This window comes from Oenanthe melanoleuca, chromosome 4 (genome assembly GCF_029582105.1).
Source record: "Oenanthe melanoleuca isolate GR-GAL-2019-014 chromosome 4, OMel1.0, whole genome shotgun sequence".
In the NCBI taxonomy this organism is placed as follows: Eukaryota; Metazoa; Chordata; class Aves; order Passeriformes; family Muscicapidae; genus Oenanthe; species Oenanthe melanoleuca.
This window is the reverse complement of record NC_079337.1, coordinates 47815088-47840962: the sequence shown is the minus strand read 5'-3', so window position 1 is coordinate 47840962 and position 25875 is coordinate 47815088. Positions and strand designations below refer to the sequence as shown.

Sequence of the window (25875 nt, the reverse complement as noted above, 5' to 3'; positions counted from 1 at the left end):
CAACAGAAGAGTGCCACTTGGCACTAAAACCCCCAACAACCAGAAAAACCACAATCGAACCAGCTGATAAAAAGATGAGACGACGTTTCTCCGGTTTGGAAAAAAACGAGAGCTGCCTGACACCGAGTGGAGAGGCTCCGGCTCTCCCGGTGTTTACCTTCCCCGGCACCCGGCGAAGAGCCCGGCGGCGCGGACGTTTCTGCACTTCAACAGGCTGGAAGTTCCCCCGCAGCCCCCACCGGGGCACCGCCGCCGCTCCCCGGCCCGCGCCGCGCCCGCCGGACGGAGGGTCGGGGGTGTCCCCGCCAGCCCTCGGCAGCCCGCCCCTCCCGGCCCCGCCGCGGCGGCCCCGCTCACCGTACTCCGGAGGCCGTCGCGGAGGGCTGCGGGGGCGGGGGCAGGGGCAGGGCGGCCGGGCGGGCAGGGGCGGCCCCGCGGCTCGGCCCCGCGGCTCGGGCCGGCTCACACGTCAGCCCGCGCCACGAGACCCGGATCTGCCGGCTGCCGGCGGCGGCGGGGCCGGGGCGGCGCCGCGCGCCCCCGCCCCGCGCTCCCGCCGCTCCGCCCGGCGCGGGAGCCGAGCCCTGCTGCGGGCGGGGGCGGCCGCGTCCCGGGCCGCGCTGTCCGGCAGTGCCGAGTGTCGCAGTGCCGAGCGACGCGGCCGCCATAAAATAGAGCTCCGCTAGGTCAGCGCAGTAGGAGAGGACGCGGGGACAGGAACTGCTGTGGGGGCAGGTGTGCCTGCGGGGCCGCCACAGCCCCCGCCACCAGCGCCCCTCGCCCCCGTCACGAACATGGTCATCCCCACCGAAGTACGAGGGAATTCACAGTGTAGTTTCGTATCTTGAAATCTAAAGCCTGTCCAGGAGCTCGTGACTCACGGGCTTCTAAGCAATTAAAGCATCCATCAAAATAGGCATTTAGATGCTGTACATGAAGTTAGAAAGGAAATTCAGATTGTGGCTTCTCAGTCAGCCAAGAAGAAGGAGTGTCATGCTCCAAGTACAGAAAGATGGACCACATCCTCTCTTGGGGACACTGATACCATGCAATAATGCAGTAGGGATTATATAGACAAGAAAATATTGTTGTCCAATATTTTCAAGGCTGTATTACCTCCCCCAAGCCAGGAAACAAGGACAGTACTGCAATTAGAGTGGGAAAGGAGGGTTGGTTAGAAGTAGCAAGTGCTCTCAGGTTGGTACCTCTGACCAGTGCTGCATAATCTCATATGACCCACATATGGTGTTCTCATTACTATTTGCAGTTGTCATGGGGTTTTCAAGCCTCATTTCATGGCTACAGCTTTTTTCTGAAAGTTTTTTCCTGACTTTGGGTTATGTTACTTTGCCAAGTCTTGGATGCACTGCTAGTTGGCAGCCTTGCATGTCCAACCATCACTGGTGCACGGAGTCACCTCTCTCAGAAAGATGCAGGTAGACTAAATCTGCTCAGTTATGGCTGGCTCTGGACATATTCATTCCATTTCTGAGAGACAGCAGGTAGGCTGCCTTTGTCTAGCAATGCCACACAGTCCTGATTTGCTGTGGATCTTGCATCTTCTTTCCCATGTTTTAGTCCTTTCTCTTATCTTAGCACCCAACTAAGCAGTGAAATACTGAAAAGGGAGGCAAGGCACTGGCCAAGCCATCACACAAAAAAGCTAAAATATGCAGAACTTGTATAATATTGTTTACCTCAATCCAGGGAACTAAACCTATGGTAAGGCACTAAAGATACTAAAACTTACCTTTAATTTGGAAGTATGAAACTATATCCCTACAATGTTTCCTGGGAGAACAGGTTTCTTGACAGCCTGTTCAGGAGTTTGGACAGCAACAGGAACCATGAACATCGGCAATATCAAAGTACACTTGGCTTGAAGTAGTCTTTGGCTGTCCTGGCCAAACACTAAGCTAACCTAGACAATGGTTTCAGAGGTTAGTCATAGGAAGAATGATCAACTGTTAGCTGCATCCTTCCTTCCAACTCTCTCAGCTATTCTCCTAACCTTTCACCACAAACAAGCCACCCTTGAAACAAGCAAAGGCAGCTTCTCAACACCGTTAAGCAGTCTTGCCTGTCTCCCACATCTCATACACAGGGCTAGCCTTTGTTCCAGAAAATGGATCTGAGATGCTGAAATCCCCAAAACAGACACAGCTTAACCATTAGTCCTGAACAAGAGAGGAGAGAAATGCCAGCTGCACAATAGCAGAGAGGAGGGTTCCTCCTGCCAAGCTAAGGCAGGAATGCCGAACACTTCTATTTTCTTGCCAAACAGCTCTTGGACAAAGTCAAACAGCAGTTGATAAAATTATAGCAGGCATATTTGGAGGAACCATTGAAACTGATAAGAGAATCTCAGCGATTTATTCCTAGAGAACTGAATGCGAACAATCCTAGAACTGGAAAGGCAAGACTAAGTGAGCTGGACCAGAAGCATGAGATGTCTTGTCAGAAATAATATGACCCCGCAAAGAGTTTTTATAGGAGGGGCAGGAATTGAGAGTGGTGACAACTGAGTGATCTACAAGAAAGCAGTATGTAATGGTGGCACAGCTAGAGGTGGGATGTCTTCCTCACGTTGAATCAAATGCAGCCTCCTCAGACCTCAGTGCATCATATCTTTCTGGCTCATTTCTCACATCACCCCATCAAGGTACTTGTATTATGTCTGGTAATGTCTTGAAATTGTGCCTTGAAGAGGTGTGCAAGCAGCATTACTTAGCTGGCCAGCCAGCCTTGCTGGGTGAGATAAAAGCTACCCCTCCCTCCTCTCATTTCTTCACCTCATGTTGTTACTGCAAAGCTCAGCATATCTGAAAATTGTTTTACATAACTGGTCTCAATAAAAAGCTGATGGTTTTTTCCAGTATCCTGTATTATTTGCACAGCCTTTTGACAGCAAAATAGCAACTGTTTTCCTGATTATTTTTCTTTCTTCAACATATATGTTTCCATTGGCATACTTGGAAATACAGGAAGCTAATGGGCCTAATGAAGGATGGATTTGTCCAAGGGTTATCCTCATGTATGAAACCTTAGAGGATGAACTGTCAAGGAAGAAGGGCAGGCAGCAGAAACCACAGAAAGTAGAGACCAGGAGCAAGAGAAACAATGCATAAGCTTATTGCTTTCAAATCAGCAAGAACATACACGTGAGCAGAAAGTAGCTGGGTATTTTACGTAAAACATTCTGCCAGAGCATCCCTCAGAATTTGGCCCTCCTGGTTCCCACGGGCAAATGAACAAGCCACAGCAGGCACTGATTCTATCTCAGCTTCCTACTCCCAGGCTTCAGCCATCTGCTCCCCCTTACACTCACAATTTTAGTGCACAATACAGCAGTAAAACAAGATCCTGATATGGAGGCTATTTTCAGGCTCACTCTATGAAGTTTCCATTCTGGCAGTCAAACTATGATGAAAACAGTGATGACTTAGACTACTTTATGAGCAAAGCCATGAGACGCATTCAAAATCAGCTAGTAACAAGGACAGAATAGTGAATCTACTGATTTTGGCACACTAAAAGAATTGTGCTCCCCATTGCCAAGCTAAAACTATGAAGACAACTCTGATTAAAGAGCAGAGGATGGTAATAGTCCTTCTACTAAAACCCTGTACAATGAAGGAGGGTGGAAGTTGAGCAAAACTTACTATAACATTCTCTACATCTGTCATCTGAATGTAGTGTGGGTTGGGCATTTTGTAAAGCAGCAGGTGTCACATTCCACCTCACAGTGCTAGATTTCAACTTTTCTACCCCCATAGGCAATGGTTAAGAAGGAGTCATGTTGGTGATCTAACTTGCCAAATAACATTACTTTTCCCATTCTCAAGTTCTTCTTCTGCTGATGTTCTGCTCATCTTTGCTGCATAAGTCCTGTCACTAGTCATTGTCTTGCTGACATCCAGGTACTCTGTGGAGCAGAAATTGTTCATCTGCAATTCATGCAGTTTCATCAGATCTGAAAAATGACCTAGAAATGGCCGCTCCCTTTTCTTATATGCAGTCTAAAATAAGTAGATAATGCTATTCCTAGAAGGAATCTGCAGGAAACTCTGCTGCAAATTTTGATACCAAAGAGCCATTTGGAAGAGGTCTGCAAAATGGTCTGAAAATGGCACCTAGGAAGCAGAAAGGAAAATATTATTAAATATCCTTGTAATATCAAGGTAAGAGACGCCTTTTGGCAGAAACATTGGAATTTTTGGAAAGGGAAATGTAATTTTGGAAAAGGAAGCCAAGTCCTTAGAAAAGTTGCCTGCAAGCATTCCTAGAATTCAGCTGGGCTGGCATCTCACAAAGCTCTGGAGAACTAAAAAGCACTTTGGGACACTAGGCAGCAAGCCTGTGAATTGGCTGGCACAAAGAGTATATTGTGTACTTACGTTAATTTAACCAATATTTACTCATGTAATCACCACTGAACCAAATTTATACTGCCAGACTTTCTGTCAATGTGCAGAATACTTAATGAATACTCAACCACAATAGCCAGAGCTCACAGAAAAAATTAGGCTCAATGGAAACAAGAAACTCCACTGAAATTGTCAGAGGACCTATGGAGGATCATTTGTGCTCCTGAAGCATCAACACACCAACACAGATTTTTGTGATCAATTAGCCACAGTCTAGGGAAAATGACCACAAAGGATTGCTGCAATGCTGCCAGGCCACAGCTGCCCAGTTAAGTTTTCCAAACTAGGAAATGGATGAAGGAAATCTGAAGTTGAGGAGATGACAAGGATTATTTTACACTTAACTAGACTAATGACAAGTAATTTAGAGTAGCTGTGAAATGCAAGCAGGCCAATTGGGATGCTCACAAGGTCAGGCTTGCAAAAAGCAATTTGAAAATATAGGATTAAGTTCTGAGCCACCAAATTGTTAATGATAATACTCACTGGTAAAGATACACCATCTGAATTAGGCCGAAATGGTTCTGTAGTAATAGAATAGTGTGTTCTCAGTAACGATGTAAGTTAATAGTCCACTAAATTTCATTGATAATTATCCAATCAGTATTGGGAACATTATTTTGCAATTGCTTTGAGCAATCCCCTCTAAAAATGTAGTCTAAGTGAACCAACACTGCTATAACCTTAAAAAATTGTTTTTCCTCTGGAGCAGAAATCATAATAGCAGCTGCACAATTGTGGTGGCTTTCTTGCAAAGAAAAGATGAAAAACAGAGTGGACTGCTTCATAAGCAACTGTAGTTCACATAAGCTATCTGCAGCCATAAATTTACCAGCAGCTAATGTTGTTATATTCATCTGAAAACTGCTGCCACTCGGGAAAAACACATCTCATGTCATCCTCTATGTTCAGAGCCATTTCAGCATTTAGTCTCAAAATGCCTCTGAACATGAGTCAGAGCCATCAACTGTTACACTTCTCACAGACTTGAAATAAAAATGAATCCCTGTTCATTTCCAAGTGAATGCCTAACAGAAGAAGCCATATCTGATAGACAAACCACAAGCTAAAATGCAAGCAAGCAGATTTGATATTAGGTGCAGAAGTGAGAAGAAAAAATTAAAACAAGATCCCAGTGGATTTTTTAAAAACACTTTACTACATATAACTAAGAAGCAGCAATGAGTTAAAATTTTCTGGTCATGAACTGAGAGTTACTCTGATCTGAAATGGATATATGCAGTTTGCAATTAGTATTAAGTACTTGGTATATGACTGAAATGTAGGAGTGCCATCCATTAAAAAGCCAAGGCATTATTTAAGAAAAAGGGATGACAAAAAGAGAAGACATTTCATGTGTCACTGAGGAGATGTATCAAAAGGCATAACTCTGCCATTCAGCACTTGAAGATCAGTATTCTATCACATAAAATGTGGCAGAATCTCTGTATGGACTACAGACAACTAAATCACATTGTTGGAAAAAATCTGATCTGTTATCACTGTAAGCGATACTCTGGTTTCTGTAGCACATTCAACCATACTTTTTACTTTGCATATTAGAACATTGACAAGTGTACCTCTCTCAGCTGGGCAAGATCTCTATAGACATAATGCATTGTGCACATTTGCTTTTAAGCAAATTTTGCTTGAGGATGTTGTATGATACAGCTGGTATGATGTTTGCTGTAGTATGTCACACCTTTTGAAGAGGAGCTGTAAACCCTACAAGTGGTTTAGCGTAAGAAAGAAAATTCAGCTTTACAGAACTTGACAACACTGTCTGGTCAGGAAAAAAGGATTCTTCTGTAGTATACCCTCAGCAAGTCTGCTGAAAACACCAAGCTGAATGGTGTGAACAACACACTGGAGGGAAGGGATGTCATTCTGAGGCACCTTGAGAGACATGAGTGGTGAGTCTATGTGAACCTCATGAAGTTCAACAAGGCCAAGTACAAGGTCCTGCACCTGGCTTAAGGCAGTCCCAAGGACAAATACAGGCTGGGAGGAGAATGGATTGAGAGCAGCCCTGCTGAGGAGGACTTGGAAGTGCTTGTGGGCTGACCATGATCCAACAATGTGCACTTGCAGCCCAGAAAGCCAAACGTGTCCTGGGCTGCATCAAAAGTGTGGTTTGTAGGTCAAGGGACATGATTCATCCCCTCTACTGTGCTCTTGTGAGACCCCACCTGGAGTACTGTATCCAGCTTTGGGTCCTGCAACATAAAAGGGACATGGAACCTCTTGGAGTGAGTCCACAGGAGAGCCACAAAGGTGTTGAGAAGGATGGAGCACCTCTCCTATGAGGAACAGCTGGGAGAAGGGTTCTTTTTCTCAGTTTGGAGAAGAGAAGGCTCTAGAGAGACTTTATTGTGTTCTTCCAGTACCTAAAAGGGTACAAGAAGGCTGGAGAGACTTTTTACAATGGCTTTATTGGATTGAAGTTTTTTACTGTGAGGGTGCTAAGACACTGGAACAGGTTGCCAGAGAAGCTGTGGATGTCACATTCCTGAAAGTGCTTAAGGCCAGGTTGAATAGGGCCCTGAGTAACCTGGTCTAATGGAAGGTGTCACCCATGGGGGTTGAAAAATAGGTGATCATTGGGGTACTTTACAACCCAGACTGTTCTATAATTCAATTCAACTCACACTTCACAATTCATAAATTTTGCAAAAACACCACACAGATTGAGGAAAACCATTTTGGTGTTTGAAAGTATGAATTTACACTTTTGGTGTTTAAACAGGTGTTACCTTTTGTTAGGCTACTAAGGTAATCATTAGACATAGATGATGTTTCTAAAACTCAAGGAAATTACTGGAAAAAAAAAAAAGGCTGGAAAGATTGGAACCCAAAGCTGTACTATAGCAGAAGCTCAAGTCCTTTGTAGAGAAAATACTGAGGGAGACCCTTCACAATGGTGCCCAGTGATAGAACAAGAGATAAACATAAGAAAACACTTCTTTATTCTAATGCTAACTGAATGTTGGTAGAGGTTGACCAGAAGGGCTGTAGTGTCTCATATCCATAGAGATATTCAAATGGACATGATCCTGGCAAGGCAACTTGCTCTGTCTGACCCTGCTTTGACAGGAAGGGTGGTCCAGATGATCTCAAGAGGTCCCTTCCCACCTTGACTCTGCTGTGATATGGTGCCACTCAAGAGTGGGGCCAGGAGCAGATATACCTGCAAAGAGCTTTCACTGCAATTTCTGTGGAAGTAAAACTATTTGGACTGAGTGATGTTAAGATACAGGGATAGTATGGCACCTATCAATATGTCTGCTGGCAGAGTTAATATTATTTTATGACTGTTCTGTTGTTTGGGGAAGGGACCAACAGTGTAATATCACAAGACTAAGAGGTAGAATCTGCAAAATCAAGAGACAATCATACAGCATGATTGAATACTTCCCAGTATAACTAACCTCTGTCTGGGGAAAAAAGATACGGTATAGAATAAATACTGCCTTTAAAAGCTGGTTCCAATTCACCATGTGATCTTTTTGCACTGTCAGAAAGATGGGAAAGCTGTAACAGGGAAGTTTATGAGATGGGTTATACTTCAATGAAACTGCTGTAATTGCTACCCTTTGTTTGAGAAGAATGTTCAAGACAAGAAACTCCTTACATCTAAACTAGATCTCCCTCCTAAACAAAGGCATATGCTATTACTGAAAATATAGACACACAGAATACTAGGGATTTTCTAGATACTGCTCTGTGAAACACTGCGTGCTTGGCAGAAATCCACAGACCAGAGAAATGGCTTGTATCTGCTGTGTTCAGGGAAACTGTACATTACTCAGTACAGGACACTATTTGAGCCTTGTTTGTTTAACCTGACTTTATCCTCAATGTTCTCTAATAAATTGCCAGGTGCAGTGTTCTTGTTTGCCACGTGGACAAACTGAAAACAATCAGGTTAGGAAAACAACAAATCAGATTGTCCTGACTTCTATTCTTGAATTGATCCTTACTGATTTGTATGATTTGAAATCCTGTTCAATTAACTTTTTTACAGAACTGTGGTGCAAACACTGACTAGGTGTTCAGTCTTAATTTAACTCTAAATTATTATTCTACTGTAGTAAGAGCAATAGAAAAACTTGGGATTTTTTCCTAATACAAAATTGTTCGGGTGTCCAAAATGTATCTACTTTAGGATGGTATCAACATATCTAAATTACCCATCTGTCACAGCTGAGCTTTTTCTGGATAATCTCAGACAAAGTTCACTATTTTGTAAATTTTCCAAAAGACTTCCTTCAGTTGTGGATGACAGATTATACTGTAGTTAGTTAGCAAAATGGCCATCATTAGAAGTAAGTTCAAATTCTAGATATAATTTTCTAAAAGCCTCAGAATCAAAAATTGCTGGATCAAGTAATAATAACTGAATTCAAGAGTTCCAGATTGCTCTTTTATTATTAGTCCTATCTTTCTGGATCGCTGAAAAGTCCTATGCTTTACAAAACAGAGAGACCATTGAAGGAATTCTTAACAATTGATATGCAAAGTATACTGAAGTATGCTTTCTCTGTGGCTTGGCTTGTAGTGGTTTTCTGATTTTACTGCACATATTCTTGTATTATACTGTGGTTATTCATACCTCCTTAATGCATATTCTCTTATAGCTGGAAATCTTTTTTGAGGTGGGACCACCTTATAAGACTATTCATAAGATATTGCCTGCAGGAGCTTAATCCATCTCTGCAGCCTGTGTTGATGGCTCTATGTCTCAGGTAATGTACATCAAGAAGAAAGGTGTCCACTCTTATCCTTTTCTCCAGAGAAAACACGGCAGTGATGCAGATCAGTTTGCAACATAAACTCCCTGAATTAAGTGTTGCCTATCTGCTCAGAGGAAAATACAGAAAGCCAGGTGGAACCATCCCAGAGACAGTGATAGTGATAGAGATAGATAGTGAGCTTCCCCAGCAGTCAGCTTATCTACACTGTTAGGAATATGAAAATATTTTAGCAATAAAGACCACTACTAAAGAAAGTGGGTTTATTTTTAATTTATTCTGGATTCCCATATACATTCAATTACTGCTTCACAACTTTTTGCTGCTCCAGGTCTAATTCCAAAAGCAAATCTCCTAACTCCATCCCTCAAACAATCACTTCAAAATATTACTGCCATTTTATCTTTTCTCTTACTTACTTACTGCATCTAGGTACTTCCTTGGCTACTGCTGCACTTAACAACAAATCTAAGCTTCTAGCTAAAAGGTCTGATATACTTCAGTCCTGGTGACTTTTATGAAATGAAGGTTTACTGAGTATCAGTCTGGATCTGATTTTAGCCCCTACAGTCATTAAAATAGCAGCAATTGTTAGTCAGTCACAAATCCTAAGGCCATGAGGAGAAGATTATGTCCAGTTGGCGAGGAAAAGCTGTCCAGCTGGGCTTTTAAGGCAGCTCTAACTCCCTTTTGTATCCTTCTATGAAAGAAAGTTCACAATATTTAATTGAGTTACATAGATTTGATAATGTACTAAAAGTCATTACATTAACAGATGATAATACAAAATACTTAAAATGGTACAAATTCTTCACTCAAGGTAGAAAATATCTTTGGGTGGACAATATACCAGCAACATAGCATGGTGACTAAGTTCTTTATACCATTGGTCAAATCCTCTCTTCCCTTATAACTCTAATAATCATAGAACTACTAATAAAGCCATATTAGGTTGTGAAAAAATTTCTATATTCACAGCTTACTTTCATTTTGAAAAAGTCCTCAGAAAGACTGCTATCTTCTTTTTGTAATAGGAAGAAAGGAGAACAGTTTTACACCCTTTTCTTTATAAGAGCTGCTTCTAGTTCCCTGTAATCAACTTGACAGTCTGTGGTTGCCAAATTTTCAAGGTAGATGCCTGATCACTGAGAATATTAATCAACTTTGGCGCTCCTGCAAAATTACAAGAACTATTTAATAGCTGAACCTAATTTCCCCCCCCCTTTTTTTTTATTTCATGAAGCCACAAGAATTGGCCCATGGACTCCAAGGTGTATGTACCCTCAGTTGAAAATTGCTCTTCCACAAAAAACTGGAAGCTTAAAACCCCAGTAATTTTGCTAACAGACTCAAAAGCATTGGGTGTCTTTGTATCTAGGTTTTCCTACTAGAAACACCAGGTTTAGATATAACATTAATTTAGAAGATATTGGCAGACCAATATTAAATTGTCTGGGGCAATATTTAATTGACAGGGTGTCCTGTCAATTTCTAATAACAGCCCTTAACAAGTGAAGGACAATAGGGGTGTTATTAAACTACCAAAAAATTCTGCACATTCATTATTTAATGAAAACTTTGCTATGCCATAGATTGATTTCTGATGTAACTCCACTAATTCAGATTAATTGCATCATACAAATTCAACCTGAGTGATTTCACATGACTCTAATATTCAGTTAGAACCCTTTCTACCTTTTAATGAATATAAATTTAATCTGTTAACAACATGAAAAGTATAACTTGGTAAGCACAGGCATCTGGAGTGAATACCTCCTCTCTCTTCCTGAGCACCGAACAATTTCTGTTCTAGTGGTTTTGGCATTTCTGCCTACAGAACTCCTACAAGTTCTTCGACAACATCTTTTCAGGTAAGGCTGGACAAAGCAGTGACAGTACCTTGAGCTGTTGTAAGGCTAGAAAAGCTTCCCGTCAGAGGAATCCGCCAGCCGAGCGAGGCAAACTGTCCTGTTCCACCCAGGAGAGGGCACTCTTACACCTGGCCACGCAACCGGACATGGACACCTATAGGAGGAACAGGAAAGTTAAGATGACATCTTAAAACTCGGTCAACTTGCACGACCAGTTAGTTATTTTGATGATAACGCTAATCCCAGATAAGTTGAATCATCCAGACGCTGCCACAACAGGAACACAATATGACAGACAATAAACGTGCAGCCTAAATTTATTCTTAGTCTCTGAAATGTGCTGAATGATATGCAGATAAAAAAGACAATTTCTGCATTTCTTTGTTAAAAGCTGGGATCATAGGAAGAGAGCTGCAGGTGTACCTTCCACAGAAAATGAAGATTAAATTTAAAAATTACCTAGTATATTAATATTAATTGTTGCCTTTTTTAAAAATAAAGCACCATTATAAATGAGCATACAAACATTTAAATGCAAAGTGCATATAATCTAATACTAACACAGCCTGTGAAGTTAATCCTTATATGGATACCTCGTGAAATAAACAAAATAAGAATTAAAAATGCTACAGGTTCAACCCCTGTTTCTAAAGGGATAGAAGTGAATATACACATCTCTTGAGGCAGCTTTCCTCTCCAATAAGTAATCCTCCAGCAACAGAGAGAGACGATCAAGCCTGACATTTTTGATTTTTCTAAACTAAAGAAGCCAAGATGAGGAGGTGGTAGGTTTGTTATGCAAGACATAAAACAGTAAAAGAATGTTGCATACTGCAAAGTTAATGTTTCCAAAATCTCATTTTCCTCTAATCACAGGAGGCAATCTCAATAATTCCAAATTTTCTCTGAGTAGTTCTACTAGAAACATGTCCTACTGATATGAAAAGAATAAAATTAGGTAAATATGGAAATGAGAAAAAGATCACCGAGAATCTTAACTTGAAGAACAGAAAGTAAATCATACTTAGTGCTGTCATAAGCATTTTGGAGTCCCCAGGCAGTACACTGGGGCTGGAGGAATCCACAGTCAGAGAAGAACTGTGCACATGGGGCTATATTGGATGTAGAGCAAGTGAGTCCAATGTGCACAAACTTTGCATGAACCATAGCCACTTTTCCATGAAAATGTGAGGAACTGTTTCCTATATATAGGTTGCATGATAGACAGTACTTCCCACATTACATGGGACATGACATAGTGTTTAGAATGTTCAGTTATCCTAGCATTGGCTAATGAATATTGTTAGCCTTTCCATATTGAGAGCTTGGGCTGAGGCCTTACAACCACTGACCCTATCAACTTTCCTCCTGCAATAACCTTACATAGTTTGAACTTCAACCATATCTCTTCCAGAAGTCTTTCAAAACAATATGCTAAGCATAATAAACAATGCATAGATACTCAGAATTGTATCTCCCACTCTATTAGTTGTGATCAACACCAATCGGCAAAAGCATAAACCAATCCGCAGCCAGTTTTGTAAAAGCTGTGGTTGAAAGAGTTGTTCAGTATGAGACTAAAATGACGATAGGATCAATGAAAGAACAATCTCCTCATCATATATACTACACATTTTTTTAATCCAAAAAATGAGCTAAATTCAAGGCTTTATTATCAACATACCATAAAATATATTAGGGAGTCAGATATGGAAGTCACTGAAATCATACAAAGAGGCTATGATCTCAATTTTTGTCTAAGGCAGCATCTTTTTTAAAAAGCAAAAATAAAACAACAAAAGAACCAAAAAAACAAAAAACACAACTAAACCCCAAAACACTTATTCAAAATATGTGGTCGTGTTCTACCCTAAAATCCTGTAGAGTCTTCTGTAAAATAGTAAACTATAAAAAAGTATAAAACAATGTAGGAGACATAAAATTATACTCCTAGCTTGCTAATTACATAACATACTGATTTTTATGTAGATTTTAATCCTGGCAAAACTCACCACTACTCTGTTCTACCAGCCAAAACGCCTTTCTATATCTGTCTTTCAGCAAAGAGAGAATTAACACAATATATGGTGCATATGAAACAGTTGTGAGGTAAGTGAAAAATGCCTGTTTAAGGACAAGGGAAAGGAATAGGATATACCAAGGAAAAGAGATACAGTAATTCATATTAATCTCATTTTTGCAGTAACAGACTCTGACATTTGTAATCCAAAAGAGCGCATGAAAATGAACCTAGGTACAAACCAGACAAAATCATTGCCCTTTACCGTGGCTGTTATTGGATGTCTACCACCTATAACATAAAAGCATACTCACAGGAACACAAAGGACTGTAACACTTGATAAAGGTCATGTTTTCCACACCCTTCAGAGCAAAATCTGGATATTGGAAGCTTAGCTTCTTTCTGTGAGCTGTCTGAAAAGACATGAAGGATTTAACCAGGAGATTTTATTTACTACCTTTATTATTTTTGTCTATAGTAGTCGTAGTTGCTCAGCACACTATAAACCTAACTTTCATCTAAGAGGCAAGAAAGAGTTATCATTTCTTTACTGGTGAGAGCTGAGGGCAAAGAAAAGCCACGGCTTACCTCCTCAAAAGGAATTTAAGACATATCAGTAGAACTCAGGTGTCTAAATTATTCTGAAAATGAAGGTCCAAAATCACACTATTAAGTCATTAAAAAAGAAGCCAGGCCTACTGCAAAATGGTCCTTTTCATAAAGGTGTTAAAAACCTCAGCTGAAAAACTGGATTGTATAATACATTTTAAAATTTCCATCTGAACAAATTTGATGAACAGAATCACACGAGCGACATTTTTGCAGAAAAATTAACTTTTTTCAGTCAAACTACAGGGGAAGAGTAAAAGATTAAAAAAAGATTAAAAGCACTATATGCATCTGTATACAGCTGACATGTTTAAAAATTTTATTTTATTTTATTTTTTTGTTTGTTTTTTTTTTTTTTTTTGTTGCTTGGGCCTATACTTATTTTATAGTGTTTATAATAGTCAAAATGCTGTGTATACTAATGGGCATTAATGAACAGCACTTGCAGATAACAACTCTACCAGAAGTCAACATTTGCTGAGATAGATGTCCATGTTGTATGTTGTCCCGCACTGCACCGTTAAAAGGGGACCCTATAAAATGCTTCTGTAAACCTTAATGTCTTGAAAGCCTCTAGTTCCTGAATAAACAACAGTTCAAAATCCAGTCTCATGTTGTCTGAGAATCAAAGGTCTTGGATAACACCTTATTTTATACATCTCAGATTAGAAGTTATGGTTACTGTTACCCTATTACAGATTTTAGAACAGAAGAAGCATCAGTGGGTACTCCTGTTTGCTTCTGCAATAAAATGTCCATAGGACAGGGCTGACCTTTACCTTTTACTCTACTTTTAAAACATTGTAGCAAAATCTGTGAAAACAAGCAGTTCCTTTCACTGTCCCCATTAAGTAACCTGTTTCTGGGCCTGCAAGTTCCCCTGGTCCCGTGTGAGGAGTCTCCAGGGTGAGGGGGGAAGAGGACGAGGAGCAGGTCTGGGAGAGAGACATGTATGGAATAACATTTTTCCCTGCACAATAGCGAAAAATTAGATGAGAACCGCTGTTATGGGCCCGGGTGAGCAGATTCTCAAGTTACATGAGAGTCCCCTGGTTCTTTTTGCTCGGGGGCTTCACCAGCAGACATAGCAGCTGCTCCTTGAGCCAGCTGTTTCCTCAGCGACACCTTAGACATTTCTCCTTCCAAAGCGGACCCGGCCTAGCTCTCCCAAGGGCGCTCCTTTTGCCGCTCGCCGGCCTGGCGCCTCAGGGCTCACCCCGCCGCCGGTGTAGGGCCGGGCGGGAGCCATGACGGTACAACGGCCCCACTGTGCCCGGGGCTGGCCCGCGGCGGGGCTCTGCCTGAGGCGGTGCCTCCTCACGCTCTCGCCGCGGACACGCCCGGCCCGTGACAGGGCGAGCGGCTCGGGCAGGTGTCTCCCGGGACAGGCGGGTGGGCGGCCAGCGGGGCGAGCCTCTGCGCCTCCACAGGTGGGCAGCGCACCCTTTCTTCGGGGTCACAGGGAGGAGACGGCCTGGAGCGCACACGCCGCAGCCGCCCCATCAGCAGCGTCCAGCCACGGCCCCCCCGGCCCCGCCGCCGTCCCGCTGCCGCTCCGACCGCTCTCCCGCGGCCCCTCCTGAGGAGCGGCAGCAGCCCTTGCGCGCATGCTCGGCGCGGGCGCCATTTTGGTAGGGCCGGGAGTTCTCCAGCGGAGCGGCGGCGGAGCTCGCTGGGCCCGGCGCGGAGGGGGCGAGGGGTGCCCGCTGCGGAGATGGCCAACATCGCGGTGCAGAGGATCAAGCGGGAGTTCAAGGAGGTGCTGAAGAGCGAAGAGGTCAGAGCCTCTCCCCCCTCCCTCTGCGCGCTGCCGCCACCCTCCCCCGTGTGAGCGTGGGCAGCAGGGGACGGTGCGGGCGCCCCGCCGGCCTTCGCGGGGACCCCGCACCCCCCTCGGCCCCACCTCCCCGTGCTGGAGGTGGGCCCGTCCCTCGGCATCTGGGAGGGGAATGGCGATTCCTGGGGAGACGGGGCCCGCCAGCCGTTGAGAGGAGGAGGAGGGGGCCGCGGGCAGCGCGGCGGCAGGGCCCGAAGCGGCTGGGCGGGCCGGCCCCCGGCGAGGGCTCCCGGCGCTCGGTGCTCGGGAGCGCCGCCAGGCCGGAGGCCACGGGGCGGGGCGGGTGCGGCCGGGCCGGCCTCCGCGGAGCCCCGGCACGCGCCCTCCCGCGTCCGCCCGCGCGGCACCGGCAGGGCCGGGGGGATGGATGAGGCGGATTGGGGAGGGCGAGGTGGGGGTACGTGATTCCACACATCCCCCTTCAGCTGACCCCTTTGGCTCGCCAATGCCAGAGGCTGCAGGGTACGGGTTCAATGTTTGGGGTTTTGAGCGGTTGCTGTTAAATCCCCGTTTAGCTTTCCTGTATACAGAACTTCCTTTATCCCACTGCAGGCTTACTCAGCTTCAGATGGATGCTTTTAAGCCTCACTCATTTCAGTCATGTTACCTCGTTTCCTTATCAGTATGTTCAGAGGTATGTGGTGGTCAGTAAGAGAGGCTGACTACTTTCAGGGCAGCAGTAAAGAAGTTCTGATCAGTTTTGGGGAATATATAGCACTGTTTGCAGGGTTGCATCAGTACAGCTTTAGCTGTGTCTGTGTCTCAGCTGGTGGACGTCAGCCAGATAGGTTTTAATGGTTGTGTCGTCATTGTCCTACTTGGGATGATGTTGCAGGTTACATCCTTGTGAAATATTAATGTGAATATGTAACTCTTAAGGCTGATGTTTCAGAAATCTGGACGTATTCACTAAGAAAAAATTGAGAGGATAGTTTTTGAAAGGTAATAACAGCTTAAGGAAAACATGTTTAGGGTTGCAGTAGTTGATGTACTTTTAAATTGTGTGCTAACAACATTGTTGCTATGCAGCTTGAACTTACTAGAAAAATGTAAGGGGCTTGTTTTACAGCTGCCTTTAGAGTCCTGGCTGATTTTGCCAAGCTATTGCACAGCAAATACAGAATTGTATAGAGACCAAGAGAAATTTCTAGGTAGATACTGTTATACCAAAGCTAGAGAATGTAGACCTCATACCCTGTATAACCAGCTGATACTGTGGGAACAAAGAAATCTATTTGGAAGTGCTTTCTAAAGGCTTCAAAACCTTTTCCTTTTGCTTTATGTAAGGAAAAAAAAAAAAAAAAAAAAAAAAAAAAAGAAAGAAACCTTAACTTACATAGGATTTGGGGGCGGTCCATAGTAAATTTTCTTACTGTAAAAGTTGGATCCAGTGTGCACATTTTTGATTATTTCTGTTTGTTAGTCTGCAGGACTCAGTTACAGAATTTTGGAAATAGATATTATTATAAAATAGCATTTGAGCTGCCTAAAGCTAGCCAGTAAAAATGTCATAATTCTAAAGAAATTCAATTAATGGAATTTCAAAATCATAATACAGCAGACTCTTGATGGTTCTTTTCCTTCTGCCATTAGCAAGCTACCTGAGTGTCATGCTGATATATTAGTATGTATAAAATTGCTGTTTACAGACTGTACTAACTCCTATGTCTTGAATGCAAAATTTCAGCATTACTCAGTGGTTATCAAAGTGGCAAGCAAAGTTTTTTGTCAGTGTTTGTACATTCCAGGGCATGGTGTCATTATCACTGGGTGCGAAAACATGTGGAGTGGGATGATGAATGAAGGTCCAACTAAATACAACAAATAAAAAAAAAATTAAAAAGCAGTTTTCTTACTATTTACTAAAATTATTATTAAACCTGGTTTCTTCAAAAAGAAATAAATATTTTAATGAATGGCGGTGCTAGATTTGTTATTTAGAAGTTTGTAAGTCCCTTTCTGAAGGCAAAGTGGCTCACATTATCTGTTCTTAAATTATTCTTGATTTAATGCTTTGAACTACTTGAAGAGCAGCCCCTCCTTCCCTGTTTCCTCATAGATGTAATAGGAGCAGAAATGCCTGGGAATGGAGTAGAAAAGGGAGAAGGGAGAAAAGTACATAGGAAGTTTCTCTGTCTTCTTCCACTACTCACCTTTGTGCTGAAATAGAGTGGTGGAACCAGAAATGTTTTTAAAAGGGAGCAGCTGGATGGCAGTTATTTCTGCATTTGAAGTATGTGTTTGTTGGAAGTGCTAATTCTAGATGAAGAAAGAATTCTGTAAAGTGTGTTTATCTTTGCTATGGATAAGGATCTGTGGATCCTTACTACTCAAGACTAAATATACTTTTCATATTACTTAGCACTTCCTGTTTCCTTGAATGCAATTTCTGGGAAATAACAAAAATGTGAAATACTACATTGCTCTCTGGCTTACAGATAAGAGATGAAGGATCTTCCATATTTTTAAGTTGAGTCTAGGACTTCTTGAGTATTTTAATAGTTTATTAGTGTAAAAATATTTAAAGTCTGTTCACTCTTGAGGAAGAGAAAAATGCTTCTGCTCTGCTTGCTTTATTATTTCTAGTTTTGTTATAAACACAACATTATGTTAAGAAGTTATTTAAGAGAGATACCTGTAACCTTACATCTCTTAAATATTTGAATTAAGTAGATAAAACTAACTAAAGTTTCTTTGTCAGGAGCGCTGTCTAAAGTATGATTTTTCAACTTTTTACTTCTGTGTGTGGAGAAAGCTTTACAGTTCTAATGTAGGTGAGGTATTGTGCATTTGTAACAAAGATGAAGTTGTTAAGTTAGTCTGGGTAGTAACTTGACTGGTTAAATATGTGTAGGCAAGGGGTTAGATGTTCCAGTTTATCTTTCTTCTTGTTCTGTCATTTCATTAATGTGTTATCTTGTTGGTTTTGTGGGCTGAAATTCTAAGGCTACAAAATGTATTTTGAACAAAAGTGTGGAGCTGCAGCATGATGGAGAAACCAATAAAGAGGTGGAAGGAGAATAATATCCCACTTTTACTAAGTAGGAAAAAGTTTTAGTGAAGGTTAGCTGGTATTATTTTTGGATTAAATTACTAGAATGCTGCTTTGGGTAGCCAAATGCTTACCTGCTCTCTGTTTATAAACAGCTATCTTATGAGAGGGAGAATTTCCCTGGGATTTAATAATGAATATTGAAAGATCTTGTGGTCACTTAAAGACTGATGCTGAGACATGTTGTAATTGATCAGTATGTTAAACATTATGTGTGACTTGTTTTTGTAATTTAATAAAGCATCAGTGTTTACTTTGAAGAAATTTACTTTGCTAGCAGTGAAGGATTCAGTATTTAATTGGCCATCCACTTTCTTTATCATGTGGAAATATAAGGTGTTTTCTACTAATTGATACCTTTTGCAGTGAAAACTCCAATCTGATATTGAAGGTGACACGTTGGGAAACATAGCTTCCCTCTAGCAAGAAGAGAATTGCTGGTATATCTACCATGAAGTATTCTTCTCTTACAATTATGAAGAGACATTTGTGGCAGGTAAATCCAGGTAGAGCTGAGAGTAAATTTAATTCAGCTGCAGTTATGGAATATGAGTATCTTCACAAACTGATATCTGAAGTATCAGTGTAAATCTGTAAATTGATTGAAACCAAAACAGCATTCAAGTGAAGATAGTGGGTTAACAACAAAGACTTAAAGGACTTGATTTCCAAGAAGGAAATGAGTGTTTGTTTTGGAGTCTGCTCTGTGTTTCAGTGATTTACAGGCAAAAGGGAAGGGAAAAATATTTGTAGTCTGCCATACCTTTTTTTGACTTGTAGAGATCTAGTGAGTAGCTCTCATGTTGGCTTTTATCGTTGACTGTAGTGATCTTGTGATTTATGTCCGAATATAGCAAGATACTAAGTAACATCTCTGAAAATTTCTTGCTGTTTGGAAGAATCATAGATATTTAATCTTTAGGCTCAGAAAAACTTCATTGCTTTAGTTTGTTTATATTTGGGCAGTTTTGGGTGTAGATATTGAATCCACTAATGTGAAGAGTTCGAGCTGTAGTTGTGGTTTAGTGTTAGCAGGATTCTAGTTTTTCTTCCTGTTTATCATGTAGCATCAATGCAGGTATTTATAACAATGAGATGTCATCTATTATGCTTGCTGAGTCAGCAACATTTTTTTAACAGTATCGATTTTATGCTGATACATGTGCTTAACTTTTGAATTGTAAGAATAGCCACTTTGAAGTCAGTAGAGGTTTAATGAGCGTGGTGGAATTATTGTCATTGTTTAATCCCAGGGGGCTGCTGCTCAGTCAGATGCCCTGCTCCCCACAATGGGCTAGGAAGAAGAACTGGAAAAAGGTAAAACTCATGTGTTAAGATAAGAGGAGTTTAATAATTTAAATAAGGTAAAATATAGTAATAATAATAATGAAAAGGGAGATTACAAAAAGAGAGAGAGGAATAAAACCAGAGAAAGACAAGGGATGCCCAGTGCAATTGCTTACCACTTGTTCATCTGTTCCAGCCCATCCCAGCAACAATCAGCAGCTCCCACCCAACCCCCCAGTTTCTATACTGAGTATGACATTCTATGGGATGGAACATCTCTTTGGCCAGTTTGGGTCAGCTGTCCTTGCCCTGCACCCTCCTAGCTTCCTGTGCATGGGAACCTAAAAAGTCCTTGACTTAGAGTAAACTGTACCCAGCAACATCAGTGTGTTACCAACATTATCCTCATTCTCAAAGGCAAAACATAGCCCTGTACCAGCTACTAGGAAAAAAATTAACTCTGTCCCAGCTAAAACCAGGACAACTGTTTGTGTGAATAAATCTTGAGTGTGCTTAGTCAGTTAAAAGGCATAAAGGTATAAAAAGGTGTAAACATAAGAACATTTTGAGTGTCATTATTATATTGGTACCAGTCTCTCCTCAGACTCTCAGAAGGCCTGCATATGATTAAAAAAGTGTGTGAGGAGGGTTTTAGCACACTGGAGCTTGGAGCTGCTATGCAAAAAGGGATCCTAGTAGGCGGGAGAAATCAATGTCCTGGCAGGAACCTTTTGAAGCTCAGCTGAGGTAGGTGCCAAGTCCTGCACCTGGGAGGAAGTAATTCTACCCATTCCTTTGTACAGTTGGGAGACTGACTGGAAACGAAGCAGTCTAGCAGGAAAAGAACATGACCTGAACGTGATGTGGCAATGAAGTCAAACCACGTACTAGGTTGCATTAGCAAGAATATAGTAAGTGGATTATGGGAAGTGGTTCTTCACCTCTGTTCTGTCCTTGTGAGAACATGTATGGTGTTCTGTGTTCAGATACATGCTCAAATGAACTGAGCAGAAAACTATCAATGTGGTTAAGGGACTCCACTACAAGATGTGTGAGAGGAAGGTGAAAGAGTTTATATTGTTGAGAGAACTGTTGAGAAGGACATCTTCCTGTTATCTAATACCTAATGCAAAGCTGAGAAGAGCCAGACTTGTCTCAGAAGTGCATGGGGATATGGAAAGAGGTGGCAGACACAAGCTGGAGCATGAGGAATTCTGACCAGGCACTGGGGAAAAAACATTTAAGCAGCATGGTTAGCAAGATTGCAGTATCTTTGTCCTTGGAGTTGTTCAAAACTCAACAAATTCTTAAACAACCTGCTCATATTGGACCTGCTTTGAGCAGGAGGTAGGGACTAGAATCCACCCAGCTGTCTCTACCTGCATGATTACAGAATCTCTAGTACAAGTTTGGTTTTTAATTACTGTTTCTGTTTGTCAGAGAAAACATAAAAGGGTTCCAAGTCTATTGCCACATCTGGTAAAACCCTCTCCTGTAAACAAATAGAAAAATTTTGAAGTAGACCATTTCTTTTTTGTTTAAATGTTGTCACTATTGTATGACAATAGTGAATCCTCTTCCCTTTCAAATTGGAGGCTGGGTTTTTCTGGTATATGCAAAGCTTTCAGGATTTTTATTTTGAACAACTTCTGGTTTGAAGCCCTGAATGTAGAGCAAATACAAGATTAGTACTACTTCTTTAAGCTTCATTTCTCTGAAATGTGACAATCATCTTAACTTTAAAATTGTTTGTGAGATCTTTTGTACATTGCCAAAAATAATTTTGTCTGCTGTGTTTTTAGCCATGCCTACAGTTTTAGGCAAGACAAGGTTTAGACCTGTTTCCTGTAACTGCTTAGTAAAACACCATTACTGTGCATCTTTGGTTTTCATAATTCTGTCCTTGGTGTGTAGGTTATATCTTCTAGTTTGTACTGGAAGAAATGGAGAATGGTTCTGTAGGTCTTTGCCATTAAACAAGTTTGTCCGTAAGTGGTGAGAAAACTGCATGCTATTCTCACATCTGGGATGATCTTTCAGAATTACTAGTTTATTTATAGTTAACTCCTCTTTACCTGTGCCATATAACTGTTTCCCAAGTTCTATGAATATAATACCGGTGCAGTTTTAGGATCAGTATTATGTAGATACTTACCAGTACTAGTATTAAAAATACTACTTAAACCTGTCATTTAAAATATACAATGTCAGTGATCATTTGACCAGACGTATGAGTTTGCCAAGTACTGGTAGTGGGAATATTTGTGCAGAGAAGGCTAGATCTATTCCTTTTTCTGTGTTCAGTTGGTGACTTTTTTAATGTTAATATTTATCCAGTTGGGTCCAGATTTCTAGTGAGTGGTCTACATATCAGTTGGCAGAATCCTAAAGATCTTGGGAGTAAGTGGAAAACACAAAGAGAAAAGCTTAAGTGTGCAGTGGAGGCAGACTCACTTGATTGTCTTTGGTAACACCATAAAAACCTGAGGAAAGAGAGCAGTCCCTGGTTGCAGGAGTGGATTAGTCAGTTTAGGATGAGGGGATCGGTTGTAGCTGATGATGGTACCCTCTGATATCAACTCTCTGTGGACCTAAAGCAGTGTTAGAAATTAGCCAATCCTTTACCAATTTCAGTCTTGCACTCATTCTTCTGTGCTTGTTTCCAGGAGTTTGGCTTTAATAAAAAGGAAGTGTACGAGTCCTAAGGTTAGTTCACTTTATGTAGTGTAGAGATTTAAATAAAGCTAACATTTATTCATAGTAAATTTGTGTAAGTATAAACTACAAAAAAGTGCTGGTTAACAGTCCAGTGGTCTTTATTTTGCATTAAGCTAGTGCAGGTACTTAGAATAGTTCTTATATTATTTACCTGTTAAATGGTTTTTAGATTCCTAGATTTCATAATCCTAATAAAGACCATTGTCATTATTATACTTCATCACTTTTACACTAATAAGTGCTGCTGGTATTAAATTGAAAAAAATGCTTTATGTTAAAGTTTCTCATTAAGATACAGGCTATCTTTTTGTCTTTGACAAGCTAAGTAAAACTATTGCAATTTCGATATAGAAAAGGAATCAATTTAGTTATTTTATGGCAAAGAATAGGAATTTTGGCAAATAATATTCTATATGGTACTCTAGGGATGTTTCACAGAATCACCAAATATTTGAGTTGGATGTAGTCCAACAGGAATTCTGCACTCTTGACTTATCCAGCATTTTCCCTTAAGATTATATCAGTGTTAATTTTCGTAATATTTGAGTTAGGTATATTCTTGCTCTGAGTATTTAACAAAATAGTATATGCATCACAAATAAAGTTTCTCTGTGAGTAGCAAAAATAAGTTTGTTGAGTACCAGATCTGTGTTTGTTAATCTAGTATATTGCAACAGAATTGTGCTAAAGTTATGGATTGCTCCTGTCTATCCTTCAAAGTGTCTGCACAGGAAGGAGATACTGTGAATATCAATGGCAACAAAAGAAGCTTCATTCAGTGTTATGCTTTATTGGACACTAAAAGTCCTGCAGCATAACTCCAGTTTGGCTGTGCCAATGTCTGAGAGAGGTGGGCTTATCCTGTGTATCGTTCTGCTATTGAATTGCTAATAGGGACTGTCCTGTCTACCTTGTCACAAAACACATAGGAAACTGATTGAAGTTCATTATTTAATAATTTTTATTCATTGTTAGTCAGTATGATCAACAGTTCAGATTGGGAAAGACTAATGAAAGACTGTAAGTCTAGTTACTTTAAAAAAAAAGTTTAAGGTAGCATGCCTTCAGATTCTAGATATGTCTATGGTGTGTTTCAGGAAGGGAGGGAAAAACTCAAACCCACAGATACATTAGTCCATATTTTACTTAAACAGGTATTTTAGCTCAAGCTGGAGGTATTTCACTTTTTATTTTTAGCTGTAAGGGAACTGTGAGAAAGTATTTTTGCGTTTTTGCTATGTTAGGTTGTGTTAAAGTACGGGAGGCTATGATGAAATAAGGTAGCCTACATGAATGGAAATCATGGTAGTTGTGTTGTGTTTTCCCTGGAAGCTCTTAGAGCTTTCATGGCATTTAGGTAAGCCCTTCCACTTTGGAATAAGGGTATCCATGTGGGAAGCTAGTACAGAAAAACTGTTCTGAGCTATGTTCACAAGTCTTCAAGCTCTGAGACTGAGAGTGAATTAGCATAATCAGTTTAAAATGAACTGAATCCTGTGATTCCTTTATATGTAGACCTGCTAACCGAAGCAGGGGAGATACAGAGAATTGACTGCAGAGTCTGCATGACATGGTTTTGTATGTTCATAAAACGACTAATTCAAAGGATGGTTCAAAATTATTATTAAAGCACGCTTTATCTTCAGGGTATTTCAGTTCTACATCTAAAACAAAATCATGCATAAAAATATGGGAAAGAAGCATCTTTTTCTTTCTCCCCTGGTTTTCCTGAAGGGAACAGGAGTCCTTTGCACTATGCCCACACTGATGTCGAGTATCTTAGTGGGCTCAGATCACATTTGGGTAACTCTTGCGCATGATTTGTGCTTTGAGGTACTGTAAGTATTTTGCATAGCTCAACATAGCCTCTGCAGGGACCCTTAGAGGAGTACAGGAGAGTATATATGCACTTATGCACACACCTTTCATGGCACAACTTTACCAGTTTAACCACACTATCCCTTAGTGGGACAAGCAGCGACTATATAACTACTGCACTTGGGGCTTATGCCATGAGAGCTGTGTCAGTTACTCCTCTGGTCTCCCTGACTAATGCGATTGTTTTGTTAGAAATACTTTAAACAGACACTAGAATTGAAGTTTCAGAATTCTTTTAACTTGTCCTAAGGAAGTTGCAAGAAGCAGCATTACATTCGTCTTGCAGACTCATCTCTTTTTCCTGCTTTTGTGCTGCTTCTCTTACTTGCAGTGTTTGTGGTGAATTAAATCAGGGGTTGGGTTAAAATGAAAGAGCTGTCATTCTAATATGTGTTTATTTCAGATGTGTGCTGTACTTCAGATGTTTGTAGTTGTTTGTTTACTTCAGATGTTTGCAGTTGTGTGAATGCGTACACAAAATCTTACCCTCTCCTTTACATTAATTCTGCAGTCAGAAAGGAAGTAGGACCTTAGCCACTGTTAGACTGGATTAAGGTGCTGTAGAAGTACAGTCTCTTATCTGTTTTGGTAGAGTGATGTTTTAGTAGCTGAATTAGCAGAAGTGGTTATTTATCAACCTTAAATTTAAAAAAATCTACTAAAACTTTGTGGTGCTCCAGATCTAACTCTTGCAAAATTAAAATGGTTTTAATATTTGAGGTATTTTGTGTTCTGACAGAAAAAGAATATCCCTCAGTATTGTTCTTGTGTATTGTGATAAATACGAAAATTCTAGGCTGTCTAACCACCAGTAATACAGATCTCACACAGTTTTCATACTTGTAGCTTCTAAGATACATTAAAATACAAGTTACTTATTAGTAACATAGTATTTTGATCATTAAATGAAACAAATAGTATGCAAAAACAATGTCACCTAGTTTTACTAGAACAGATGTAACCCTAGAAAGTATATGTAGGGGGGTGAAATAGAATGTGAAATATGGTAAAACTTCCATGACTGAAATTGTTGGTAGGTTTAAAGAACATGGGAGCATTTTAAGGAAATGCATTTTTGGTATTGACCCTTTCTTATCTAGAAAAGTGCTCTTTACTGATCTTTAGACGGAAGTGTTTCCTCTCTTCTCTTTGCCCTGCCCCAGACGCTGGAATGTTTCACTCTGGCGTTGCTCTGTGCTTTGAAGGTCAGCAGGCGCTTGCTCTAGAATGCAGATGTGATCTGCTGATCTCAGCGGTGTGCAGCGTGTGTACTTCATAGCACTGTGGTAATTATGTGGCGTTTCTGCTTCTCTTAATAATCAAGCTCAGGATATGCACTTGATTTTGGCTTTTGAGCTGGACTGAGTCTGAAGAAATATTTTGGAAATATTGAACTATTCCCTCTTGCTTTGGTAGCTCTTTGA

The 25875-nt window shown here is 40.9% G+C and overlaps 2 protein-coding genes and 1 long non-coding RNA gene across 7 annotated transcripts in view; 1 reads left to right on the top strand and 2 right to left on the bottom strand.

The window, feature by feature from the left end:
- Positions 1–493, bottom strand: part of SMIM14 (small integral membrane protein 14) — a 37067-nt gene extending 36574 nt beyond the window's left edge. Inside the window, exon 1 of one of the 2 annotated variants that reach the window (XM_056489189.1) lies at positions 358–493. The gene's annotated coding sequence lies outside the window, so the exon portion shown is untranslated. Of the gene's footprint in view, positions 1–157; positions 295–357 lie in introns of those variants that run through there. The other variant, XM_056489191.1, reaches the window with a different exon arrangement.
- Positions 494–9435: 8942 nt separating this feature from the next.
- LOC130252036 (uncharacterized) lies at positions 9436–15229 on the bottom strand. The gene is made up of 4 exons (XR_008840285.1): positions 14896–15229; positions 13384–13483; positions 11078–11203; positions 9436–9878 (listed from the first exon to the last, which is right to left on the bottom strand). It is a non-coding gene; the product is annotated as an uncharacterized LOC130252036 (long non-coding RNA).
- Positions 14912–25875, top strand: part of UBE2K (ubiquitin conjugating enzyme E2 K) — a 42912-nt gene continuing 31948 nt past the window's right edge. The window contains exon 1 of one of the 4 annotated variants that reach the window (XM_056489177.1): positions 14912–15109. In XM_056489177.1, the coding sequence (XP_056345152.1) occupies positions 14927–15109 (183 nt within the window). In that variant the 5' untranslated portion in view covers positions 14912–14926. Of the gene's footprint in view, positions 15457–15849; positions 16151–25875 lie in introns of those variants that run through there. The other 3 variants (XM_056489178.1, XM_056489180.1, XM_056489176.1) reach the window with 3 other exon arrangements.